This window comes from Pteropus alecto, unplaced genomic scaffold (genome assembly GCF_000325575.1).
Source record: "Pteropus alecto unplaced genomic scaffold, ASM32557v1 scaffold40, whole genome shotgun sequence".
Lineage (NCBI taxonomy): Eukaryota > Metazoa > Chordata > Mammalia > Chiroptera > Pteropodidae > Pteropus > Pteropus alecto.
Window position 1 is genome coordinate 5237285 of NW_006431919.1, and position 25230 is coordinate 5262514.

Sequence of the window (25230 nt, forward strand, 5' to 3'; positions counted from 1 at the left end):
CTGTTACAACCACTCAGCTCTGCAGAGAAGCATGCAAGCAGCCAATACTGAAATTGTGAACGATTCTTAAATGACAGTAAAACAGTTTGCAAAAATGGGCAGCAGTGTAGTTTGCTGACCTTTGGTTTATATGTATTTCCTTCCAAAAAAGTTTCTTACAATACAGAACTTATTATCTAATTAATGAACATAATTATACAAGTTACCTTGCATAGATGAGCTAGCAAAACTATACTTGATGCAAAAAAAAAAAAAAAACCCCCAAAACAAAAAACAAACCAACAAAAAAACCCAACAAGAAAACCCCAAAACAACAGAAAAACTATACCTGATGCAAAAGGACCCTTAGCAGATATATATATATAACAGTCTGAGAAACCAGTAAGCCATGGTACCTGATGGAGTGCATGTTCTGTCACAACTGTTTTTGTCTCTACATCCCAGATTTTCACAGTCCCATCGTCGGAGCTGGTGGCACACAGGTTGTATTGACCCGGGTGATGAGAAAATGTGAAGCCAGAGACCCTTTCGGTGTGTCCCACCAACTCCCCTATGACTTCAAGCAAAACCAGACTTAAGATTAAAAAGATTTCTGGCAGAATCATACTCTTGTTAGATGATGAGTGAGATCTCACTTATCCCATGTATAACAAAAATATCCAGGGGCTCACAATCAGAAACCTCAAGTGTTGGCACTGGCTCTGCCACGTGACTTCAGACAAGTTATTTTACCTCCTTGAGCTTGTCTTCTCAACTGTAAAATGCTGCTGAGATCCCTTGATGTGCCTAGTTCACAGGCAGGGGAGCAGCTCACATGAATTATTTAAGTGATTCTTATTTAGATCTGGCCAGTAGTCGTTTGGAATAGAAAAAATACTTGGCATGCCATATCCCAAGGCATAATCCAAATCTAATTTGGTAACTGAAAGCATCTGGTTCAATTCATTCATCTTAAAGAAACGAGTATCATATATTTGCAGGATCTAGCTTAGGGCCTGGAGCTGTTAGCAGCCCCTAACCCCAGGAAGGCTCTGTAAGGGGTCGCGCACGCTGGGTGGGGGAGGGAGGCCAAAGATGTTATAAATGCCTGGGTGTAGACAAGGATAACTTTTCAGGATGCGAGCAGTCCCACGTGAGAGCGCCAGGAGGCGGGACCGCTCATCCACAGCGTGGCGTAGCTCAATATTGGGGATCCGGACGAGACTCAGCTTAGACTGTGAGCAGACCCTTCTCCCTGCCGGAGCCTCAGTTCCCTTATCTGCACAAAGGGGTGGCTGAAGACGCCCACTCGGCACCTCCGGGGAACGCAGTAAGTGCAGGAAAGGCGAGGGACCAGGGGTAGAGAGTTACCTCGAAATGGGGGCGTCCCAGGGATAGCACCCGCGCCCGGGCCCACGCGGACAAGGAAGACGGAGGTCCGCGCCGCGAACCCGAAAAGACCCCCAGGTACGGCATCGCTGCATCGGGAGCAGTACCAGTTAGGGGAGGGCGGCAGCGTGCGCGGCTCCTGTCCCATGATGACGGGCTACCAGAGTTGATGTTGGGAGGCACTGGGACAGACGGTTCGCAGCCCCACGCCGTAATCGGGAAGGGGGCGGGGTTAGCTCGGAGCCCCGCCTTCCTGGGCCCGCCGCTACGGCGCGCGCGGAGGCCCAGACTGCACCGCGCGCTCTGCTTTGGTCGCAGCAGAGCTGGGAAGGGCGTGGCTGCGGTCACTGCGTTATGCCTCCCTACCTCGCCTGCGGCGGGTGGGTCTGGTGCTGCCTGAGCCCTGCCCCGGGGTTAGGCATTCTCTCTTCCTACAGCCAAAGTGCAGAATTAAGGAATTAGACTGGAGGAGTCACTTCGTCGCTGTGCCTGTTTATTCTTTGGATCTGTTTCAACCACTTATTTAAAAAAATAAGGTATTTTTTTGAACCCTGTGTGCCAAGGCACTTTGCTCTGAGATTCTTTAAAAATATCTATAAAAAGCCAATAAACAAAAATATTAAAGTTCGAATCAGATATCAAAAAGCAAAGTGTTGTGCAACTAGGGGAAATTCTGGCTCCGGGTTCTTGATAACTCAAGGAGCAAAATAGAGTGACTCCTGCTTTAATTGAGTGCCAACTCTGAAACTGTTACGTGGTAAGTGCTGTTGAGGAAAAAGAATGAGGTTTCCTTCCAACTCAAACACGCTAAAATGCTCAGATTTCTGCCTTTAGACTCTACTACTCCTGTATTGCTTGTTTGTATTGGGTATCTGGCACTATTGCATATATAGCAAAGGAAACCTGAGATATCTATTTGAAGTACGTAGGGAAGCTAATTTTGGAGGCGTCCAACCCTACCTAGATTGACTACCGGTTTTGTCAGTTGTTATCTAAGAGACTTTAAGCTATCCTAAATCTGTTTCTTCATTCGAAGGTGATAATTCATTCGAAGGTGATATCAGAAAGATGCCCTGATTGCTGTGAGGAATATTTACATGGGATTTAGTGAAATGCCTGGTGGATACACATGGTAGAAAGTTCCCGATGATTAACTTTTACCTCTTGTAGGTCAACCTAGATATCAATAGGGAATAGGACATCGTACTTTGTACTTGAGCTGGTTGTTTTTTTAAAAGAGATTTCCATATGATCTCTAGTGATCTTACAACATAACTGTGCGTCGGGATAATTATTTTTGACTACTTTACTGGCTAGAAAATTGAAGCCCACGGGGTTAGGTGGCTTGTTCACAGCCTGTTTTCTTAATCCTTTCAGACCATTTGTGAGGTGAGGTTTCGCAATTTTTCTGGATCCCGATAAATTTTCGGAAACTCACTAGTTTTCGGCCTTTGTTAAGTCATTCATTCCCGAGCGAGGCTGGGCTGACCACACCTTAAGCTCAGGCCACCTGTTTGTGGTCTCCATGACAACACCGCGGGTGTAGGTGCCCTAGGTTTTCCGCTCAGTAGGAAATGCAGGGGATTGCGCATGCGTCCTGACCGGACGGTGCCTGAACTCGGAGGCTTCCGTAGAGGGTGGGAGAAAGATGGCGGCAGTTATGCTGGAAGGTTTGGGTAAGGATTTCTTAACGGTTATGGGGCGGTAGAAGGAAGTGGAGGTAGGCGTCTGAACTGACGGCTTGTGTTGATATTGCAGGTGCGTTATGGATGCAGAATCTGAGGGGGAAGCTGGCCTTGGGGTAAGTCGCCTCGGAGTTGCAGAAGGGTCCAGGGCCTCTTTGCCAGCTTGTCAGTCAGTTACTGAGACTGAGAGCTTATGTGCCAGGCTCTGCTTTGGGCTCTGGGGTTATGGAGGTGACATATCCATTTTTCAGACAAGGAAATTGGAGCTCCTAAAAGTGAAATAACTTGTCTACAGTCCCCAGTTATAGAAACTTTCGAAGCTTTATACTATACTCTCAGAGCATTCTTTAACCTCAGAACAAAAGCATTCTTTAAGGTTAAGGAATTCAGTTGAGTCAGGGCAGGCAAGAAGTCTTTCCCATCCACTCCTCATTGTCCCTCTTTTGCAGTACAACGATTGATATTTGGAGATTGATAATCTGATTGTAAGTTTTCTGATTAATACATTCGTTAGCCTTTATTTTGATCTATATAGGCTTTGGAGACATAAGTTGGGTGTGACTCTACTTTTTAGCTGTGTGATTTTGGTAAAGTTACATATCCTTTCTAAGTTTCAGTTCCCATATATGATGAAAGCAACAATATTACCTACCACATAGATTTTTTATGAGGATTAAATGAGATGATGCATATGAAATATTTAGTACAGTGCATATCATAATAATCCCGCTCTAATTTCTAACTGCCACTACTGTTTTTATCATAAATTATTATTGAGTTCCCATTATTTTTAGCTCTGTCTTAGGTTGTTAGGTCAGGGGGATGAAAAGGTGGGGTGGGCTAAAGAAAATAGGATTTGTCTACACTTTGCTTTTAAGAAAGATTATCTTCTATCACTCCACCTCAGCCATGCTGATTTACTTACTTTTTCTGAATGTGTTGTTCCTTTACTCGCCTCTTGGCTTTTTCACTTTGGGCCCTCACTTCCCTGTCTGTAACAGCAGTCCTACTCATTATTTAAAGCCCTGATCGAATGTCTCCCCTTCAGGAGTTTTTCTCAGATCTCACTAAAAGTGAAAGAAATTAATTTCTCCTTCCTTTTAGCATTCGTGCTTTGAATAGTTGCTTCACTTTGAATAGTGCCTTTTACTAGCTTATGTGCCCTAGACAGTTGAGTCAGTTTCTCTTTGTAGCTCCAACATAAGGTCTTGCACAAAGTGAATGTTTTTGTTAATGTTTGTTGATTTAAATTGTCCTGCGCTGATTTAAATTGGGAGGTTCTGAGCAAGTAACTTAAGCATTTGGCTTCAGTCTTTTCATCTATGTCATACAAGAGGGTTTGATTCTTCTGCATAATCTCTAAGGCTTTTTCCAATTTTGAGATTATATGATTTTATGAATCCCTGTTCTGGACTTTCTACTGGGGAGATGATCATATGAAAACTAGGTAGAAAAGGTATAAAAAATGCTCATGAGAACTGTGTAAAATCTTAGAGATCATCTAATTCAGTGATTGGAAACTTTACTTGCATACAGGTGCCAGTCAGATAATAGAAATAAATGAACTAGGAGAAGCAGTTTGTGCAAAATGAGAGAGTGGTGGGGGCCTGTGGCAGTTAATAGAGTTCATTTCTCATCTAAACGCTTTCAGTTGGGTTTAAGAAAAATGCTGCTGACCAAATCAAACTTTCCTGCAGGCTCTATTTGATAGTAGACTGACAGTTTTCCAATCTTTGAATTCCCAGTCTCTCATTTTACTAATGGATACATTTAAGAAGTTTTGTGATTTACCAAAGGTTACATAGTTAATACATGGCAAATCTAGGATCTAAACAAAAAATTCTCTGATTTTAACTATTGCTCTATCACACCATGGGAGGGACAGAGTGATGGGCCCAGAAGAGGTTTGTCAGGGGAATTTTTGGGGAAGAGGTGACTTAAGTTTAAAGACTGAAGAGTACATTTTGGTGGTTTTTTAAAAATAGAAAGACTAGTGTAAAAATTGGAAGGCATCAGTGACTGAGATGTACATGAGTTAAAATTCTCCATAAGAAAAATCAAGAAATGTCATGAATTAGCAGTTTGTTGGAAAAATGATTACAGCCGTGTGAATAAATACAGTTGAATAAACAGTGGGTTGCAGAAGATAGAGCTGGTCTCTGTCAGGGAGAAATATTGTTCCTCAGCATTTTACTTAATTTCTTTGAGGCTCAATAAGCCCTAAAATGATCATGTACTAAAACAAGGAGACCTTATAGAAGGACATTTTCAATTCCATAGTATTTATGTTCATTTAGTAAGTCTCTTGTTTATGTGACACTATTCCTTTCAAAGCACTCTCCAACCAGTTCTGGTTGACATCTAACTCATATATCTAAAAAGTTTCTCTAGTAGTTTTCTAGAGCTGGTATAACAAATTATCACAAACTGGGTAGCTTAACACAATGGATATTAATTCTCTCACTGTTCTGGAGGCCGGAAGTCCAAAGTCAAGGTGTCAGCAGGGCTCTACTCCCTCTGGAGGGCCGAGGGGAGAATACCTTGCCTCTTCCAGCTTCTGGCTCTGTCATCACCTCACCTTTCCCTCTGTGTGTCTTGTCTCAAAACTCTCTCTGCCTGTCTCTCCTTAAGATGCATGGAGTTGCATTTAGGGTTTAACAAAATAATACGGGATAAGCTCCTCCTCTCAAGATAATCACATCTGTTGCCATAGGTATCATCACTTATTCTGGGGATAAGGATGTGGACATATTTTTTGGGTTACCAGTCAGCCCATTATATTCTCTTTCAAAAGAGGTCTTGTAGATCATTTTCAGGTCTTTTTTTTTCAGAAAGATGCCCTGTAAATCACATCATTTCTTCTGCTCCTCATTTAGCCCAAAATACTCTATTACCTAGTTTCTGAATGTCGAAGTTTGTACTTTCTTTAATACTCAGCTCAAGTCCCATCTCTTTTAAGCCACCCTGATTACCTCAACCCTCCTGTTGCTCTTCCTTTTGATATTTTAATGCTATTGCACATTTGTGGTTAATTATCTCTCTAACTGAATTTTAAATCACTTGAAGGCTGGAAATACATTTTATGTCTGTTTGCATTCTCATCACCTAGAATAGTACCCGTAGTATAAGAAATACGTTTGGTTTTTGTCCCAGGTTTCTGTCACAGAGCTCTTAACATCCTTGGAGTGTCTTGTTATTCATAACAAGCCCCTTCGGGTCAAAGAGGAGGGAAGGGGAGCTGCAGATTAGTTTATAAAAACTTGAACAAAGTATGAGGTTCTGATAGCTTCTGGGTTGATGAACATATTGATATACTCCGAGGGTGACACGCCTGGAATGGGCACGGAAGCTCCACACCCCATACCTTGCCACATGCATCTCTCCCCTTTGGCTATTCCTGAGTTGAATCCTTATAGTAAATGTAAGTAAAGTGTTTTCCTGAGTTCCGTGAGCTGTTCTAGCAAATTGTTGAATCTGAGGTGGATTTGTGAGAACCCCCTAAATTTGTAGTCAGCCAGACAGCAGTATGAGATGGACCCCCCTTTTGTGGCTCCAGGTAAATAGTGTCAGAATTGAAATCAACTGTTGGACACTCAGTGGTGTTGGAGAATAGGTTGTTGGAGTGGAAAAACTACCTTTGGCGTCAAAAGTGGGGTCAGAAAAAAGACACCGGAGTACCTTATCCTTAGTAGTTTGTCAGTAAGTGTAAGTTGATAAAATACAAGTCAACCTGAACAGATGCAAGTTGTAATCAGAAAGATTGTAAGGAATTGGGATTCCTGTTTCTTCAGTCCAGTGCCAAGAAGGAATCCTAATTGCAGATTAGGCATGCGTACAGATTTCCAGTTTTATGTACTAGTATAGCTTGTGCTGATTATCTCAATTCTTTTAACTATTTTAACTTTTTAAGGACTATATGAGGCCTTTAGAAGCTCTGTATATCCACATAAGATACTGATTAGAATATGGCTGTTATTACTCTGAATGATACAGCAGTGGTCTGAAAGGGTTAATGCCTTATTTTCAAATGATTATTGACAACAGAGGCTTCCACAATTTAAAAAAAAATTGTTCTGCTGAGAATTGTAATTCTTTGTTTTTTGTCGTCATCCCGCTCTATAGTGGACCAAACGCCCCATGTTCTATATCATGGAAAAGAAGAGTACCTTGTAACATGGGGTCAAGGAAGAGTGGGACTTTGGGGCTCTGCTGGCTTACCCCAAGAAGTTACAGACTTGAGAATCATGCCTACAGATATGTTTCGTTAGGACTACACGGTGTTTTAAAACTTATTTTTAAATCAGCATTTAAAAACTGTCAGCTTTCTCATAAAAATCTAGGTTTCTAGGTTTTCTTGTGCATTGCAAGGCATGGCAACAATTTCTAGAGCTGAAGAGTGTACTACTATTTAGATAGGGCATATACCCTTCAGTTTTCCTTATTTTCCGACCACGTGTAAAGTTTTTGCTTAGTTATTTATACCCAGCCCCCTTACCTTATTTATATTATCTGGCTGTCCCTGGTATTCTTTAATTCATTCTACAAATATGTATTTAGTGACTACTGTGTCTCAGGTACTATTCTAGCACTGGGGATTTTGTGGTGGACAAAAACACAATCTTTGTCATCATGGAGTGTACAGTCCAGTGAGGGAGGCAAGTAAAATAAGATACTTATTTTACAATAAGTAAATAAGTAAAATATAGAGTGTATTAGATAGTGGCAACTGCTGAGGAGAAAATGAAAGCAGAGAATGAAAAGAGAAAGAGTGTACATGGAAGGGCGTTACAGTTTTGGATGGGGAAGTCCTCACTAAGAAGATAACGTTTGAGTAAAGATCTGAAGCAGATGATCGAACTGTGCCAACATCTGCACAAGCAGCATTCTAGACAGATGGAACAGTAAGTGCAGAGGCCTCGAGGAGGGAACATACCTTGTATGGTCAAAAACAATAAGTGAAAGGAGGGGGATAGGAGTAGGAAATGAGAGAGAGGAAGAGGAAGGAGGAGATCATGTAGAGCAGGGGTCCCCATCCCCTAGGCAGCAGACAAGTACCAGTACAGGCCAGTGGCCTCTTAGGAACTGGGTCGCATAGCAGGAAGTGAGAAGCAGGCCAGAGAGCAAAGCTTCTGTATTTGCAGCCACTCCCCAGCACTAGCATCACCGCCTCAGCTGCACCTCAGATCATCAGGCATTAGATTCTCATAGGAGCACCTGTTCCTGGTGCCAAAAAGGGATCACTGTAGAGTTTATTGTAGAAGACAATCTTATGGGTCATTGTAGGTACTTTGGCTTTTATTCTGAAATGAGAAACCATTGGTGGGTTTTCACTATAGGAGTAATATGATCTGACTTATGTTTATGAGCTATTCTTTCTGGCTCCTGTGTTGAGAATAGACCAGAGTGGGAATGGGGAGCAAGGATGGAAGCAGAAACCATTGGATATTTCAGGTAAGACGTTATGGTGGCTTGGATTAGAGTGGCTGTGAAGGTGGGTGAATGGTTGGATTCTGGCAGCATATTAATGACAGCTGACAAGACTTGCTGATATGAGGTGAAAGAAGGGTGACAACAGGGTATGTGACCTGAATAACTGGAAGAATGGAGTTGCCTATTACTGAGGTAGGAAGACTTTCAGAGGAGCAGGTTTTGGGGAGAATATCAGGAGCTCAGTTTGAGGCTTGTTAAGTTCGAGATGTCCAGTAAACTTTCAGGTGGAGATGTGACTAGGCAATCAAATATATGAGTTTGGAGTTCAGGGAAGGCTTACAAATTTGGGAGTTGTCAGTGCATGAACAGTATTTAAAGCCATGGGACTCATCGACTTCATGAGAGTGAGTGAGGGTAGAAAGTGCAAGGGTTCAAGGAATGATTCCTCCCTGAGGTAGCCAACACTCACAGGTCAGGATGATGAGGAAACAGCAAAGGATACTGTGGCATAGTGTCCAGAGAGGCGAGGGGGAAACCAGGAGTATGTGGTGGCCTGGAACCCAAGTAAAGAAAGTGTTTCAAGGGAGAACTATTGACCAGAGATACTTAGATCACTCTCAGATGAGGACTGAGAATTGATCATTGGTTTTCACAACACAAATATTTTCCGTGACCTTGATAAAGCAGTTTTGGTGGAGTGATGCAGTCAGAAGCCTGATTGGAGAGAGTTAAGGGTGAATGGGAGGACTGGAATTAGAGACAGGAAGTTTAGACAATTTATTCAAAGAGTTTTGCTGTGGTAGCTAGAGAACTTGGTCAGGGGAGGGTTGGTTTTAAGCTGGCAGATGTTGGAGTATATTTGTTTGCTGATCCAATAGAGAGGAAAACATTGTTGATGGAAAGGGGAAAGAATTGCCAGAGCGGTGTCCTTGAATAGGTTAGGTGGGAAGGAATGGGATCTAGGAAGCAAGGGACGAGAGAGGTCCTAGCCAGGGCATAAACAGTTCATGCATAATAATGAGAGAGAAGGTAGTGTGGATGGACGTGGATGGTATGTGGATTAAGCGGTAGGAGCTTGTGGAAGTTATCCTCCAGCTGTTTGATTTTCTCAGTGATTATCAGCTGAGACCAAGGATGACAGGAGATATGGGAGGTTCGACTAGCAAGAAGAGGTATGAAATTCGTTTGTAGGGGCTAGGAGAGGAAATGGACCATAATAAGAATGCCAGGCATCCTCAAGGGTCCACTTGGGGTTTAGGAATAAAAATGTAAGACTTAGGCATTTGGTTAACCTTGGCTTTCATAGTGAGAAAATCTGGTTTATTTAACCATTCACATGTATGGCATGATAATAGGAACCTTTTGGTACAGAGGTCATGCTCCCTGGTCTGCAGAAGCTAGCACTGTTTCTGTTTGTTTTTTTTACTGTCATTTTAGCTGATAGTGACTTTCAGCTGGGGGCAGTTTTGCCCCGCAGGGGATATTTGGCAATGTCTGGAAACATTTTTGTTTGTCACAGCTTAGGCAGGGGTTGTTACTGGCATCTGGTGAGTAAAGGTGAGGGATGCTACTAAACATCCTCCAAGGCACAGGACAGCCTTCCACAGCAAAGATTGGTCTGGCTCAAAATGTCACTAGTGCAGAAGTTGATAAACTCTGAGCATATCATGGTCCAAAGTTGTCGGAATTTCACGTTTTTTGTTTGCTAACCTTGTTTCCTTTATTGTCCTTGACTTTCACAAAGTAAGATTATCTTGAGTTGTGAAAATATACATATCACTTCAGCCCTTTTAGATTTTAATTGAGACAAGAGGGAGGATTTTTTTTTTATTCATTCTCAAGTGTAGGATTAACTTAATGTTATCAGAAGTAAATTTGGAATAAAGAATTTTTTACCTTTATACATATAATAGCATGATATTCTCAAGCTTGAGCCTGAGGCCAGTATTATCTTCACTTGGGACTTGGGGATACTTTGTACTGAATTTCAAATGAACTTTGAGTAATAAATAGGAAGTATTAGTTCTCTCTTTCAAATTGTGACTTTAGAAGGTTTCAGAGACTCTGTCTTATCTGAATTAACTCTCAATCCTAAAATTTAGCTTATATCTACTACAATGCCTAATGACTGGGTAGAATTTAAAAAGTGAGACTTAAACTTCATTCTCAAGTCTTGGTAGATAGGAAAAATCAGAATAATGAGAGTAAGAAAATTCTTCTTAATGCCATTTTTTTTATACCTCCTGCTTTCTTTGTGAGCTCTGGCAGTCTCACGTTACTGTGAGTGTGCCACCTATGTGTGTGTTGTGTGTATAAGCAGTATGGAGAGTTGGTTCACTACCTTCCCTCACCCCACTTACAGAGATACAGTGAAACTCAAGGGATTTGGGATTCCTAGTAACTGAAAGGCTATCAGTGTTGATGTTTGAATTTCAGAATGATAAAAATTGATCCTAAATGTCTTTCAGTGCTTTAAAAATAAAAACAAAACATTGATTCTTTGGAATGCTAACAGTATAGAGCTCTAGGCAGACAAACGTTAGAAAACAATAGTGATAACCCATGCCATCATTTTTTAATTCCACCAGCTTTGTTTACTTGAGTTTTTTTCAAGTGATCTTTCATAGACCCTCTCACATAAAAAGGTGTCATAAAAACCTCAAATTTTGAATGTTTTCTTTTCAATTTTACCTTATGATCATTTTATATTCTTTAATTTAGTTGTATTCCAACAGCTGGCCAGGAGAGGGCGCAAAAGAACTTTGGATTTTTACACTTCTAAATTAAGTGAACTGGTATATTATTTTAATTTGATTTGATTACGAGTTTAGTGTTTACTTTGACAATTCATTTTATGAACCATTTGATCCCTGAAAGTGTTGTAGGTATTCAGAAAGCTTTGTCATTATTAATTCATAATGTATTTAATTTATTAAGCATCATTTTATTGAATGTGTATTGAAGATTTGAGTGCAAGATAGTGTGTTAGATATGGAGGATTACAATATTGTGATTTATAAGAAATGTATATTTGTTCATTCAGATGACCAAATATATATTTCTTAGGTATATTTGGTCTTCAGCTACAGTTCCCAGCTCGCAGCTCCCACAACACTAGTATTCCTAAGTGTAGAGAATGATAAAGGTGACTTTTGTTACAGTAATGAGGTAACTTTTGGAAAGCACCTAAGGATGGGGCTGTTTGCTAATGGAGTCAGCCAGTGATTAGAGGATTGGAACTGTCATGCTCATTTCCCCGACCTCCTGGGAGAGGAGAGGGGCTTGCAGGTTAAACCAGTCTCCAGTGGCCAGTTGATTTAATCAGTCATGCCTCTGTAATTAGCCTCCATTAAAAACCCAGAAGGAGAAGGTCAGAGAGCTGCCAGGTTGGTGGGTACGCGTGATTTGGGGAGAGCGGTGTTCTTGGGCAGGGCATGGAAGCTTCATGCCCCTTCCCCACACCTTGCCCTGTGCATTTCTTCCATCTGGCTGTTCCTGGGTTATATCCTTTTGTAACAAACTAGTGACCTAGTAAATAAAATGTTTCTGAGTTCTGCGAGTGCTGTAGCAAATTAATGAGACCTGAAGAGGGGGATCTTGAGAATCTCTGATTTACAGAAGTACAGGTAACAGTGTGCTTGTGACTCGTCTATAAAAGTGCAGGGTGAGGGGGGACAGTCTTGTAAGGAAGGATGAGCCCTTAGAACCCTTAATCTGTGGAGTCTGATGCTATCTCCTTGTAGATAGTGTCAGAGTTGCTTGGTGTTGTGTGGGAGCCTCCTCGTTCCCCCCACACACCTTGGAATTGGGTCTAGGAACTTAAGGTATAGAAGGCATGGACCTCACCCTGGAGCAGTCTTTCAGACTAGTTATTATAGGAATGGTTTCACTGAAGAAGGATTGAAATAGAATTGAGGAGTTTTATTCTGTAACCATGTTGTCAGGGATGAGATTGGAGACAGAATTAAGGTTTGGAGAGACCCTAGGGATGATGTAGTCTAGTTCCTCTTTTCATAAAGGAACTGAGACCCAAAGATGACAAACTTAGTGTACTCAAAGTTAATTAGTTTTGTAGAAACAAATGATCATAACTATAAACATAAGAAAAGTTTGAAATCGTGTAATAGAAAGTTTATAGTTCACAGGATTTAATTTTTTGCAGGAGAGATTAACCATTCAGGGAGTCTAATTTAAAATTAATACTATAGCCATCAGCGTTTATCATTTCCTAGACACTGTAGGGTATGGCACATTAATTATTAATCTACCAACAACAGAATGAAGTAGGTATTATTCTTATTCTAAAAGTAATATCTAAAGTTTTTTGAGCCTGATTAAGTGTCAGGCTAAGCATTTTACTTACAGTATCTCATTTGAGCTTCTGAAGAAGCCAATGAGGTCATTACTGTTATTCATTTACTGATGAGAAAACTGAGTTCTAGAAAGTTATGTGATTTCTCTAAGGGCATTGATCTTAATATTATGTAAGATAGTTACTTGAGATAGAGTAGGAGAAATGAACCATTAGGAGAATAGATTTAAAAAATTTTTAGTCTGAATGGTTTGAGGACTAAAAACAAAGACTTCACCAAGCATATCATCCAATGGCATATCTTGTGTGAGAATCTGCCAATATACAATAACTTTGAGGGTTAAGTCTGGGTTAAATATTTACTCAGTATCCATATGCCAGACGATGTCTTTGGTGCTAGAACACAAAGGATGTTGGACTTGCTGTCAAGATGCTCAAATCTATACCCTTACTACAGGAACTCATTCTACTACAGTCAGCTGATTATAGTACAATAGTCCAACTCATTGCTGTATGGCTGGCAAGAACAAAGTAATAAGACAATGTAGGGAATGGCTGTCTGAGAGAAAAGAAAGACTAAATGATGTTTTACAATGAGGTGACATTTGAGTTGGAACTTTAAACAAGATAAGCATTTCATTGAGGAGATAATGTGGGAGGAGAAAACATGAGCCAAAGTGTAAAGGAATGAAAGTTTGTGCTTTATTCAGGAAACAAAGGATGTCTGTGTGGCTAGGCCATAAAGCGAATAAGCTGCCCGGTTGGGGTTAGATAATGAAAGGCCTTCTGTGTCTTGCTAAGGAATTCGGTCACGATATTACAAGCAGTTGGGAAACACTGAAGTTTGTTGTTTGGATATATCTAGACATATACAAACGTAGACTATGGGATGAACCCTTGTGAACCCATCACCCAACTTCAGCAGTTAATAATAACACATGGCCAATCTTGTGTTATCAATAGGCCCTACTCTCCCTCATCATATTTTGAAACAAATCCCAGACACTATATTATTTCTGCTATAAATATTTTTCATTAAAAAATATCAAATATCCAGTTAATGTTCAAATTTCCAATAGTTAAGTAGCTCTCATACTTTTTAAATGATAGTAGTCCACACACTGAAATTAATTGTTTCTCTCAAATCTCTTAATCTGTAGGTTCTTTATTCAGCTCTCTTTTTTCCCCCTTGTATTTTATTTGTTGAGGAAAATGGGTGGTTTGTCCTGTAGAGTTTTGTACAGCTTGGATTTTGCTGATTGCATCCTTTCGATGTTGTTTAATATGTTCCCCTGTCTCTGTATTTCTTGTATTGAATTTAGAGGCTTGATCGAGTCAGGTTTGTTTTCTGTGGAAAGATAGCTTCATGGATGGTGGGTGGTATGTTTTTTCATTAGGAGGCACATCATACCAACTTTATCCATTAATTTCTTAGGGTTTATAAAATGATGCTATTTGTCTTGCTTACTCAACAAATTGAGGAATTTCATAGGTCAGGTCAGGGATCCATTGTGTCCTTAAATCATTTTAGGACTGGGCCAACTTATATTACAAAATCAATATTTATTGGCCAGAGCAAGAGATCTTGGGTGAATATCTGTTTATTATTTGACTTACAATGGTTATTGACTTTTCACTCTTCTTAACCTTCAATAAACTAGCTCTTTGTGATATTTTATGTAAAAAATAGTCTCTATTAATGAATATGTCTAGAATATTTACACTTACGATCCTGAAATAGTTTTTGTCAAAATGGAGCAGATGTAGTTCAGAAGATATATAAGGTCTGCAAAAAGATTCTAAGTGTCTCTTGTTTTGCAGGCTTCTTTCATCTCATCATGTTTTACCCCAATCACACATCCACACAAGTGCTTCTCTTGACATTTCCCGGAAATGGGAGAAAAAGAATAAAATTGTTTATCCTCCACAATTACCTGGAGAACCTCGGAGACCAGCAGTAAGTTTGTGGTAGAAATAATTTCTTAATTTTGATAAAGCTCTCTCTCATGTGACTAGCAGTGATTTATTATTCCAAGTTAAGAAAAGAAAATATATAGTAATTTGCATGATCTTTTAAATTATAAAGAAAATGTACTAGATTTATCTCTTTGGCAGTTTAAAAAGATTGTGTTTTTGTACCTATTTGTTTGTCTTTGCGTAACCTCCTTGGATAAGGGCCTTATTCTAAAATTGTGCTAATAGTTTGAGACTTACTGATTTTTGATTTCAAGAGCCTTGCTAATGATAATTCTTGATAATGGAGAATGAAGAGTTGGCAATAATGATTTAAACATTGGCCAATATTTAAATCATAAATGGTTTTTCCAGTGTTTTATATTTGAATAGAGACACGGTTGTTTTGTACTTTACAAACCTTTGAACCTAAGGTTTGAATTTAATCAGAGATACTGAGTTTTATCTTTAGTTGCTCAGAATTCTTTTACTCTCTTCAGACTGCTAGAGATTGCTCCAGTCTGAGGTATAAGACTAATTTCCAGCTTAACGTGAATTTTCTGTGGAATACATTTACATCTCTTAAAAAGTTTACGCAAGTAGTAATAGCATAAACAAGATGGGCACATTTGAATCCTTAAGAAAATAAACTGTGTTAAGTACTTTAGAAATAGAGTTACTGTGTTAATTATGAATCACTCAATTCAGCAAACATCTTTTAAAGGCCTTTGGGACTGAAGGCTACTAGATAATCAATATCATCTAAGTATTGTAATTTGCTTGGCTTTTATATGAACTTGACAGCATACATTTTTCTTAAGTTTCAATTGGTTTGATCAGTACAGTTTTATGTTGTATTTCTTATTTAGGGGAGTTAATTTATTGATTTAAAGAGTTCCCACCTGATTGGGAAATATGAGGAGAAAGATGCTAATCGTTTAAACAAATAAATTTTTAACTTTCATATTTTATCATGCTATCAGAACTTAAAAGTTAAGTTTATAATAGAAGCTGTGCTATTAAGTGTTGACTCCATTTTGTAATTAACCAAATTTTATAAAAAGTTACACATTTGTACAATTATGATAAATAAAATATTTCCTATAATTAGAGTTCTTCTTACTTGACCTCTTTGAACTTAGATATTAATTGGAAATAAAGAAATCCTAACCGTTTGTCAGGTCCAGAATCTAAGAGCAAAATTTTGTGTTTTGTGGTACTAGTCTTTTTTGGATATTAAAACAGATATACTCCAGGATACATCCAAAATGTCAAAATTAAAATAATTAACTTCAGACATGAAGAACAATGTCAGTGCAATCATTTATGTATTGTATTGCCTGAAAGTATTTTGATTAACTTTTTTGTATCATTTATACTCATTATTGTACGAATGCCTGTGTGAAGACATTTGGTTTGATTTTATATAGGCACTTTGGAGAAATTAATTTAAATTTTTATTTTGCACAGATTTTGTTTGAGTAATCTTTTTCGGGACAAATACTTTTGGAAAATACTTTAACATTTTCTGACTTTAAATAATATTTGGTAAATTAACTTTGACGTATCACTTATACCTGTTATGAATGAAATTTTAATGTCTTCCATAAATACCAACCTTATTAATGGAATAATTAGCTACATAGTTCATACATTGTGCCATTACGTGCAGTGTCCCTTAGACTTACCAATCTGTTAGCTGCAACATTTTAAAATTTAGTTTTATGACTAATTTAAAAGAGGACCAGATAATATTTACCATTCTACCCCATTCTGAACTTCAGCACTGGAATATGTGATTAAACAAATAATAATGGATGGAGTAATCAGTAAATCTTTCAGCAGTAAGTTAAAATGAATGTCACCAATTTAGGCATGTTTTAAGCCACTTCTGTTATTTTTAGAACATACCTGCCTATTTTAGCTAGCACAAATTTCCAAACAATGTAAATTCCTATGTAGACTTGATCTTACATGTGTCTTCATCATGGTAAAGAAAATAAGCCAGAGAGAAATTAATAGAGTTTCTTCATAATAATCATACTTTGTTAATTTGGGCTTGAGTTTACTTTTGCAGTATCTTTTAAGAAAGCTATTTTAAATAAACTAAAAATGTTGTGAGACTATATCAAAACCGTTTTAACATGAACAACCATTTCTATAAGAGGCATATTTAAAATTTTTGGATTATTTGGAATAGTGATAAAAAGCCATGCTTAGCCATCATTAATGTGGATTCCCATAAGGCTTTAGTACGAACTTTTATTAATTAGGTGACTTTTTTTCATCGTTTGAGTTATTATATACATTTAGAAATATATTAATTTCTTTAAAAGTTACTAGGATGGGGAGCATGACATAGGGAATGCAGTTAGCAGTAATGTAATGGCTAGATGTATAGCCAGAGGAGAGAAAGAGTAACTTGGAGGGTTGTTTCATAAACTATATAAATGTCTAACAAATGTACTGTATATTTGAAACTAATAAAAAAGTTACTGGTTTAGACATTTCATAATTTAGACTTACTTTTACTTCATTTGAATAATTATTTTGTGCATTATATCCCAACTTTGCATCTTTTACCATATAGGTTAGATAATAGCAGTGATATTTAATCAGGTCTTCTAACCTCCAGGTTTACCATGTTATGTGCCACATTAGGTTTATTTATTGAGACTTTGGTTTATGTTCAGAAAGTACCCTTAGACATTGCACCTGCCCAAAGTAAATGTTGAGCTTTTTAGATTCAGAAGTGGATGATTGAATAACTTTCCCCTGTTTTGTAAACATTTGATTCCTTTTTCTCATGCTCTTGCCAGGGTTACAATGTATTTTTTACAAAATTTTAAGACAATCATATACAATTTAGGTTTAAAGATAGCCCACTATGAGACACCACGAAAGGTTTCTGTATAAAAGATTTTTTGAGCGTATTAATTTTTGCAGATTATTATTATCAGTCATGACAGTTCTTTTTTCTCCTGTGCTCCCCAGGACACTTTATTGCTGAAAATGTAATTGGGCTATTGCTACAGTTTTCAGCCTGTCAGCTTCTATTGCAACTGAAATGAAATCTGCTGTGTATTAAAAGATGGCCACTTGAGAAAACTGCTGTTTCTAAGGCATTTGAAAATTTCCTGCAGGAGTCAAAATGTTAGAAAATTCTCAAGTCTCCTGACTATTGTTTGCCTTGACAAATTTTTTTTTTTTTTTAAATTTTTTTTAAAGTATCGGTGTGTAGTTACTGGTATAGATGTTTCATAATGTAGACTTATTTTTACTTCATTTGAGTAATTATTTTGTGCATTATATCCTAACTTTATTGTATCGGTTAGTTAATAGCATATAGTAGTGGAAAGAAAGTGGGTTTTAGAGTCACAAGGGGAACTTTGAAGATATACCTCCCAGACACTGTATGAGGCACTTCACATACTTCCTTGTATGTGACTTCTAGCTTTGTCTCTCACAAACTTTGTGGTCTTGGGAAAGTCACTTGATTTCTCTGATTTTTCACTTCGTAAAAGGATTTTAAAATGTTTCCTTTTCCCAACTCATAGAGTTAGATCAAATAAAATAATGGGCTTGATTGCTTTGTGAACTATAAATTGTTCAATGGATGATTGAGTTAAAAATTAAATAGGCTATACCTACCACTATAAATAGAAGATAACAAAAGCTAGCATTTACTAAGATCTTACCATGTGCTAGGTACTATAAAATGCTTTCTTTACCTAAGTATTTTTATTTAATTCTTATTGTAGTTTTATGAAGTAGGTACTATTCATTTTAAAGAAGAAATTCAGTTAGAGGTTAAGTAGCTTGGTTTCTCTCATTAGTAAATGGTAGAGCTAAGATTTCAGTCCAGGCAGTCTGATTTTAGAACCTATGCTCCTGACCAAACACCTAGAGTATTGGGTTTTCTATGAAAAGTTATTTTGTCCATTTCTCCATTGTTCTTTTCACTAACAGGAAACTTTTTTTTTCTTGTTGTACCTTTTCTTTTGTTCTTTTAGCCAGCTAAATGTTTTTTAAATGCTTTCATTTAAATCTGTACTATTCCTTTGGATAGAATGTACATATTGGCACAAAGTAGGTATTTTATAGCTTCTACTTCTCTCAGTATTTTTTTAACATAGAGAAACTCTGGAAAAAATATAACTTTGTGTAGCGAAAAAATCTCCAAATTCTTAATGTTTTTTATTTCTTATAACAGCATTTTATTAGGCATAGAAAGTAAAAACTTTTTATTAACAGTTCATTACTGTTATTTTAATATAAACTTGCTAAGGCTTTTTTTTTCTTTCTATTTGTAAGGAAATCTACCATTGTCGAAGACAAATAAAGTACAGCAAAGACAAGATGTGGTATTTGGCAAAACTGGTAAGCCAAACTGACTATTACCCTATAATATTTAGGAAAAGAAGCTATGACTTTCCCCCCCAGATTTGCAAAATGAAAAAATTTCGCCATGATTTCTCTAAAAGTGAGGAATATAATTGTATGTTCAGACATTTGGTAGGTAATCCAAAAAGAATTGCTCAGAGAATTTACCTTGCTTCTGAGAAGCTTTGGATATGTAGATACTTAGAACAAAGCATCAGGAATCTGCTGTAACCAGAGAATCCAGAAAGCAAGCTTACTCACCTGGAAAAGGTGATTCAACCTGTTTCAGAACTGTTGCTTTTTAAGTTTTTTTCTCTGCAAAATGAAATGTAGATATGAGAGAAGACAAGAGCAGCAAATACTCATGTAACACATTTATCCTTTAGGAGAAAGAAATGGCCAGTGTGGACCTTGCCAATCCGTGATCTCTCTCTGTCATGTCTTCTCCCTCTGTTAATATTATTGAAACTTAACAACCTAGGTTCCCAATTTTACTGAGATATAATTAACATGTAACTATTTAGCTGTTTTTAGACGTTGTTTGGATTATGTAAGGCTTTTGCTTTTAATTAGAAAGGGAACACTGAATTTGTAAATTTTTCTCTTGTTCATCACCCTTGAATCTAGATACGAGGAATGTCCATTGACCAGGCTTTGGCTCAATTGGAATTCAGTGACAAAAAAGGAGCCCAAATAATTAAAGAGGTAAACTGAGATTTGGGGGGAGCTGTCTTGCAGGTGTTAGTAAACCCAGCTTAAATCCTGAATTTTCTGGTGTAAAATACATAGTTTATATAATACAGATTTAAGGCACTCAGTTTCATTAAGGTCCTTCCTTATACCTTATGAATGTTGTACGCTTTAAGCATTTTTTTTCTGAGGTGCTTTTATTTGCACCAGACATTTATATTTTGCTGTCTGTGATGTGATAAATCTTATTTTTAATGATTCGGGCTTGATATAATTTTTAGAAGATTTTTTTGGATCAGTTTCGCAACAGAGCTTAAGATTTCATGAGTAATTGAGTGGAAAGAACATTGGACTAGGACTCAGGAGACTTGGAGTCTAGTCCTTTCTCTAATTTTTCTGTTGTGACTATGGGCGAGACACTTAATCAGTCTGGTCCCTTTTTTCTTTTTTGTAAACTAGGTGGGTTTGAATGAGATGATCTTTAAAGACCCAGCTCTAAATGTATTGATTCACTATGTACAAATGTGCTAATGGTAATTGTACTGACTTGTTTCAAAAGGCTGGGTTGAGGACATCTAGAGATATAAGCATTATTTTATATACTTCAGTTAACTTTCTCACCCAAAGTCAGATCTTATCTTTTCAGATTAGTAGTTGAATAGTTGAAATTGATGGATTCAGATTTTTAAGAGATTCCATTGTAACACTTATATTTAATTCAATTCAAAATGCAGTTACTAAGCATCTGTTATGTACGCAGCATTATTCTGTGTTCTTTATCTTTAAAGAAGTGAAGATCTGGTTTCTGTTATTTCTGACGACAGCTGTCCTATTTTTAAAAGTATTCTGGAGGAAGTTAACTTAATTCAAAATATCTATAGAGTTTAAGTTTAATAATTCTTAAAGGAAGTTTTCAAGTATGATTTTTCTCTACTTGTCTGATGTTGTTAATAGTTACTTTGGATTCGAAGTTTAAGAATTTTCAATGAGATGTAGCTCTTGAGCTTCTTGAACATTTTGGCAAGTCTCAGACTTGAAGATATGACATCGATTTCCAAGGGTACTGCTATAAGAGTTGCTGTCTCCTCCATCACAGTTACACATTCCGTTTAAAACTTAGCAGAATGGACTGTATTCATTGCATTTGCAATTCATGTCTTAGGAAGGAAAGCTCACTGTTTCCCTTTTCCGTTATCATTTGATATTCTCTTTTTAAAATTGACTCTAAAATGGAGGCATGTGATTAGCAGTCAAATTGTAGAGATAACAACAAGAAATGAGAAATTTAATTCTATTTTAGTTCAGGGTCCCCCATATGAATGCCTTTCTTTTTCTTGTTTAAGATTCTTTTAGAAGCACAAGATATGGCAGTGAGAGACCACAATGTGGAATTCCGATCCAATTTGTATATAGGTAAGATCTTTAATATTTTTAGCATTAGAAAATGTCTTCTAATAGTGATGCCAAGTACTTTATCTAACAATGGTCTTTGATATCTAATCACTTAGGACTGAGTGTGCCGGTGAAAATTGCTAGTAATAGTTATTCTTCAGCCTTTAGCGTGCTAATGTTAATCTATTGTAAATGATAATAACCTTAACTGCTTTATTGTTACCTGTTCTCTAGTGAGACTGATCATGAAACCCGTTGCCAATAATTTTTGAATAATGGATACCAAGATGGTACATATAGTAGTCCTTTAATCATAGTAAAACCAAGAAAGAACATAACTGATTTTTTAAAAAAATGAATTGTCAGCCCGAAGGAGGTAAATAAATGATCCCAGGTAGACTTAAAAAAATCTATATAATGTGCCAAGCCAGGTGCCTAATCCGTAAGAGTGTCCTATAATTTAACCTTCCAATTACCAGAATGGAAAATCTGTTGATTAAAAAAGCCAGGGGACCTTGGAAGGCTCAGATGACTCAAAAGTGTTTGTTTCCCTTTGGTGTTACATCGTGAAGCATTATCTCTGGTTTTGTTTGCTTGTTCCACATCAAATTAATGTAAGTGAAAATGCTTTAGGAAACATTTGTACAAAATGTAAGGGATTTTTTTTTTGTAGTGTACCTTCACAAAGTTCTTTTTCTAGAAAGAGATTGACATTTATTACAAAGCTCTCTGGCCCCCTCCCAGCGCCACAGTAAAGTGGAGCAGTAGGTGGAGGTAATGTTTGCCTCTCACTCCAGCAGCAATTACTCCTGACCTCAGCAGTTTTGTAATCACACAACGATGCTGATGTCGAAGCAAAATTTTCTCTATCTGCCAAACCTTCATATAAGAACGCTTATTTTATCTAAAGGTATTTTAAATTCGAGATATGGGGAACTGCTACTCCAAACAGAGGAAGCAAGGGTGAATCGTTATGGGGGAAATTAGTTATGCCTTACAATTTTTCAACAATTAGATGCTTAAAAAATCATCTAAATTCTACTTTGTCACATAATCTCTGTGCTACTAGAGTTATTTATTCTAGTTAAGTTAAAAATTTCACCTCAACTGACCTGGAATTGATGCTACGACCACACCTACTTCTGAAATTCAAATGAGTTATGATTTCCAATGGCAGTATCTTATTTTAAAGCTGAATCTTCTATAAACATATTCTGATACATGCGTGGATGCAGGGGGGCAATCAACATGGCAACTCAGAAGATGCAGGCCCACAGTAGTTAATCATAAGCATCTTCTGGGAGCAGCATGAATTAATAATCCTGGGAGGACCCGGAATCAGTGGAATGGGTAAAACGGATAAAGAGCAAGACCATTTGCTTAAAACCTGTTGGTGACTTTTCCCGCTCTATAACTGAATATCAAATAAAATTTAATTAATTTTATTCAGTTTCATAGGAGTGTGGGCTTCTGAGCTGATAGATAACACTTTGTAATGGAATTCAGATACAAATGAAATAGACTTTGTCTTTAAATCCACTTCACTAATCGTAGTAGAGAGAGGTAGGATGAGGAGCTTATTGCTGTCCTCCCAGGTGAATGAATACAGCCCAATGTTGCCATTAAGCAAAAATAAACTTAACCAACCCTATATGAATGGGCCTTTAATTCATCGGTCTCTTTAAGCACATTACTGCTGAAAAGTCTCTGCCCCACCTGTACCCTCTTTTCATCTAGTTCTGTGTAAAAATCTCTTATGTAGGGCTCATAGTTTGGATTTGTCTTATGATTTTAAAAACTTATCTGCTAAGTATTTTGTTGCCTGATTTCATTATGAATGAAAAAGAGATGAGTACACTTCGGAAGACGCAGTACCTCACCATGACATACTAGACATTTTGCCCTTGTATTTGCCAAACTTCCCCGATAAGAATCATCTGAAGTTCTTATTAGAAATAGGGGTTACCAGACCTCACCACGGGCTGAGGGGATCTGAAACCCCAGGGGAGAGGCGTGGCGAAGTACCTTAGTGATCCTTACCTACAAAATGTGGGAGACTGATTATTTTTTTATTTTACTGTCTTCTTGGAAAAGACCTAGACATTTCATGCCATAGATTTCTCATAGAGTTTTGAAAAACTAGCTCCTTGTTGTCTCCCCTTTCAGCTCAGCAGAGGCTCTTTCAGACCCCTGAAGTAAGTATAGGCATTTTAAGGGAAGTGCTTTTTGGTAGCATATGTTCTCATTATATGGTAATTCCTTCGAATGCCTGTCATCAGTCTAAAGCTAATACCTGGTGTTGCATGACCACAGACTTTGAAAGTTCATTTCCTTTTCAAACTTATAATGATGACTAATGACACTGTGAATAGCCTTAACAAGTGGACATGGAATAATAAAATGTCACTGCTTAGTGATTCATGGCATCTAAAGTGATTCACTTTAGAGAAAGTGATCGACTGATGTTTTAAATCAGTCCTTTGAGCTAAGAGGGATGAAGTGGAGAGGGGAGGGTTTCTAATGTTAAAATGTCAAGGTTCTCATTTACCTAAATACTAGTAATAGGAAATATTGACAATATTTAAAATGCCTGGTACCTGTTGGGCATTATCTTTAGAAGAGCATTACCTTGGACATTATCTTTAGAAGGTTGTTCCCATTTTTGAGATGTCTTAATGTTTTTTTATTTCATTCAAAGAGTATTTGAGTACCTTCACTGTGCATACTACTCACACAGTTAGGTGATAGTTTATCTTTTACAGCAATTTAAAGCATTTAGCATATGCAGTTTCGTTCTTTGGCAGTAGTAGCCCTTTGGAAGAATACATAACTTGTTCTTCTGAGTTGGAACAAAACCAAGTACGCTATTCGTATTACATGTTTTTGGAAAACTTTGAAACTTATTTTAAAATTTGACCAAATTTACCAGAGATGTCTGTTATGAAAATATGATATTAATTAGCAGAGGATATATTTCAAAATCATTTCTATTCCTTGTGGTGGATGAACTTCTGCGGCAAAAGGAGTAGAAGTTTGAAGGGTGCCTCTTGACATCCCTCTAATCTGAAGTTGCCTCCCAACACCCCATTATCTCTGTCATATCACTGTTTTGTTTTGTTCACAGCACGTATCACTAAATGATCATGTTTATTTTCTGTCTTTCTCTGAAATGTACACAGCACGGAGGCAGGGCCCTTGCTAATCTTGTTCACTCTTATTTCTTGAACACCTAGAATAGAGTCAGGAGATACTTGTTTTAAGACAGGCCTGCTCTGTCTAGCCAGCCAGCCAGCACATGTAGTCTTAGAATCCAGCTGGGAAAGGTCAGAAATTGCTCAATCAATCGAGCTGTAGGCTTTCTTGTGGATACAGTCATTTCCTATAATTCTCTTTTTCTTCCCTGTCTAGCTGAGTCCACCTCAGGGCGAGGCCAGTACCTGAAACGCATTCGATACCACGGCAGAGGTCGCTTTGGGATCATGGAGAAGGTCTATTGCCATTATTTTGTGAAGTTGGTAGAAGGCCCCCCACCTCCGTGTGAGGCACCAAAGACGGCAGTCACCCACGCCAAAGAGTATATTCAGGAGCTGCGGAACCGGACCATCATTCACACCCTATGAGGGGGGAATTCAGACTCCACACTGTATATAGTTTGCCATTTATTTCCTAAAAACAAATAGTAATTAAAGACAAATGCTTTTTATAATTTGTCATTGAATTATTGACATACAAAGTATAACAGCTAGTTTTATATGATTATTCATAAGATCGTCCATCTCTCTTGAGCTTCTGGGTATGTTTTATGCATTTGCAACTTGGAAAGGAGAATCAGCTTTAACTAGTAACAGACTATAATTCAGAAGGCTTTTTTGAGTACCCTTTGAAGGGAATGTTAACTTTCTAACTAGTGTCCTGCAGGTGGAAGTTTTGATATTGGACTCGAGTGGAATGTTATCAGATAAGAAAGCTTGTCTGTGTTTCACGTGGTCTTCTCTTGGGAATTGAGGAGGGAGTGGT

The 25230-nt window shown here is 37.7% G+C and overlaps 2 protein-coding genes across 7 annotated transcripts in view; one reads left to right on the forward strand and one right to left on the reverse strand.

Annotated features, from left to right (window-relative positions):
* The window catches only part of GEMIN5 (gem nuclear organelle associated protein 5), a 36113-nt gene extending 34512 nt beyond the window's left edge, over positions 1–1601 (reverse strand). For 3 of the 4 annotated variants that reach the window (XM_006906449.3, XM_015585247.2, XM_006906448.3), the window contains exons 1-2: positions 1351–1600; positions 396–556 (exon numbers count right to left, since the gene is read on the reverse strand). In XM_006906449.3, coding sequence (XP_006906511.1) covers positions 396–556; positions 1351–1516 — 327 coding nt within the window. In that variant the 5' untranslated portion in view covers positions 1517–1600. Of the gene's footprint in view, positions 1–395; positions 557–1350 lie in introns of all 4 variants that reach the window. The other variant, XM_015585248.2, reaches the window with a different exon arrangement.
* On the forward strand, positions 1315–24919 carry MRPL22 (mitochondrial ribosomal protein L22). 3 transcript variants are annotated; one of them, XM_015585251.2, is made up of 7 exons: positions 1315–1446; positions 3127–3169; positions 14617–14752; positions 19063–19128; positions 19759–19836; positions 21165–21234; positions 24622–24919. In XM_015585251.2, exons 2-7 carry the CDS (start codon positions 3138–3140, stop codon positions 24831–24833), a joined length of 594 nt encoding a protein of 197 aa, XP_015440737.1. In that variant the 5' UTR covers positions 1315–1446; positions 3127–3137; the 3' UTR covers positions 24834–24919. The 3 variants fall into 3 exon arrangements, with proteins under 3 accessions (XP_015440737.1, XP_006906513.1, XP_006906512.1); XM_006906451.3 differs by lacking the exon at positions 1315–1446 and adding an exon at positions 1822–2125; XM_006906450.3 differs by lacking the exon at positions 1315–1446 and adding an exon at positions 2937–3044.
* Positions 24920–25230: the final 311 nt, after the last annotated feature.

Bases quoted from the DNA above. Each gene is read 5' to 3' on its own strand.
- MRPL22 (XM_006906450.3), top strand. From the start codon at position 3,017: ATGGCGGCAGTTATGCTGGAAGGTTTGG. The intron at 3,170-14,616 runs GTAAGTCGCCTC...CTTGTTTTGCAG, and splicing joins AGGGGGAAGCTGGCCTTGGG to GCTTCTTTCATCTCATCATG. The intron at 14,753-19,062 runs GTAAGTTTGTGG...TCTATTTGTAAG, and splicing joins GAGAACCTCGGAGACCAGCA to GAAATCTACCATTGTCGAAG.